This window comes from Mesitornis unicolor, unplaced genomic scaffold (assembly GCF_000695765.1).
Source record: "Mesitornis unicolor isolate BGI_N332 unplaced genomic scaffold, ASM69576v1 scaffold32307, whole genome shotgun sequence".
NCBI classification, from domain to species: Eukaryota; Metazoa; Chordata; class Aves; order Mesitornithiformes; family Mesitornithidae; genus Mesitornis; species Mesitornis unicolor.
Genome location: NW_010196289.1, coordinates 872 through 2,730, shown reverse-complemented (window position 1 = coordinate 2,730; position 1,859 = coordinate 872). Strand labels below are relative to the sequence as shown.

Genomic DNA, 1,859 nt, shown 5'->3' with positions numbered 1-1,859 from the left:
CAGGCGCTGGGTGATGGTCCCATGATCAGTGGGGCAGGGCCTGTCCTGACCTGTCCTGCAGCCGGGGTGCTGAGGGCTCCCCGCTCCCCTCTCTCGGGGTAGGCAAGGGTCTCCAGGCCTGTACCTGTGGCTGCAGAGCCACCTGTACCCTGGTGTCTCTCTTTGTCCCCAGGTGTCCCCGAGAAAGTGGGGCTCTACTTCCTCTGCGGGGTCTCGGGAGGCCTCATGCTGCTGCTGTGCATCATCAGCCCCAAAGCCGCCTTCCTCCAGGAGGTGGGGGCAGCTCTCAAGGACGCGGAGCTGGGGAGCAGCTCGGAGCTGAGCAGGGCCAAGCTGCGGGACGAGCAGGACGAGGACCTCCCCGACGACAGCTCCTCGGACTCCTCCTTCCGCCGCCTCACCCGCACCTACCGGGCCACCGACAGCATCTTCGGCCCCGAGCTGACGGCGGCCTTGGAGGGGGCGGTGGAGCAGGCGGGCCGCAGTGGGGATGAGATCTGGATGCCCAAGGAGTCGAGCCCGTATGCCATCCACAAGATCAAGTCGGCCACCAAATAAGAACCGTGAGAAAGCGATTGGGGAGCAGCGAGAGGTGGAGTGGGGTCTGACATGGTAGAAACATGGGAGCTCCTTGGGGTGAGCGGGCTTCCCAGGTGGCAGCAGGGCCACGGCAGCCACAGTGTGGCCATGAAACCACGTCTCCGCCTGCCTGGAAACCCCGAACCCGGGTACTGTACCCCCTGGCTGCAAGGAGGGGCTGCGGGGTGGTTTGTGGGGCTGCGGGCGCCTTTGCCATAAGCACACCCCTAACCTGCGCTAACGTCCCCATCGGTGGCATCAGCCACGCCGAGCCCCCAGACCCTTTGCTCCCTGTCCTTTTAGGTGCCGGTTTCCACCCCTGCTGCTGCAGGCACCCTCAGCGCCCAAGCAGCCTGCGGGCAGGGGGGATGCCGAAACGGCCGGGACAAGGGGAGGATGCAGGCGGAGCAGGTGAAGAGCATCGCCCTGCGTCCTTCCATGCTGTCACCCTGCGCTGTGCCTGCCTTCATGCTGCCCCGCTGCCAGGGCAGCCCCGGGGTTTGCTTGCTGGGGCTTCTTCCAGTAAATAAACGCAGCCACTCGCAGACTCAACGTCCCTCCCTGACTCCTGCTGTTCCTACTGAAATGGGGGAAAGGAAGCAGCAAAGCTCAGCCCTGCCTGTGCAGATCCGCTCCTCGCCTCCCGCCCGCGTTTCTGGCACCGGGCAATGGGGAGCAACAAGTTGGGCCTGTTTTGGCATGGGAAAGGATAAAGTTTTAGCCTGGGGAAGGGAAAGGGGGAGAAGCCATCCGTGTGGATCTGGGAACGGTGCTGCCCTGCCCCTGCTCCTGGGCCCAAGGCTGCCTGTGACCAGCGGTCCTGGAGACAGCTGAGGGATGTGGGGTTTACTGAGGGTTGCCAGAGCCCAAGGATGGTTTGGGGGGGCTCTCGCCTGAAACCAGCCCCAACATCACTAGATGATGACGGGACTGGGACCACAGACACCACCGTCCTTGGGCAGCTGGCACCCTAATGCTGCAGACCCACAGTGCTCACCTCGCAGGGCTCTCCTCTTGCTCCCTCCATCTTTCCCTCAGTGCCCCCCAAAATGCCGAGTGGGATTTTGGCAGATGTGGTGCAAGCTGCAGCCGCTGCAGCGGGACCAGGTTTCCTGAGAGCCTCCCAGGGAGCACCATGGGGACTGGAAAAGCCGGCTTCCCCTGCCCTGCCCAGGCAGACACAGGCCCACGGCAGGCAGTGCGCCCGAGCCCCTGCAGGCAGGCTGGGATGGGATGGGGCTTTTGGCTGGGGATCTCATCCCACAGGACGATGCACGACG

At 64.4% G+C, this 1,859-nt stretch overlaps 1 protein-coding gene across 1 annotated transcript in view; it reads left to right on the top strand.

Moving 5' to 3' along the window:
* LOC104543752 (protein eva-1 homolog C-like) overlaps positions 1 to 558 on the top strand; it is a gene marked incomplete at its 5' end in the record, with an annotated part of 2,700 nt that extends 2,142 nt beyond the window's left edge. The window contains one exon of the mRNA XM_010188430.1: positions 173 to 558. Within this exon, the coding sequence (XP_010186732.1) occupies positions 173 to 558 (386 nt within the window). The remainder of the gene's footprint in view (positions 1 to 172) is intronic.
* Between the last annotated feature and the right edge of the window lie 1,301 nt (positions 559 to 1,859).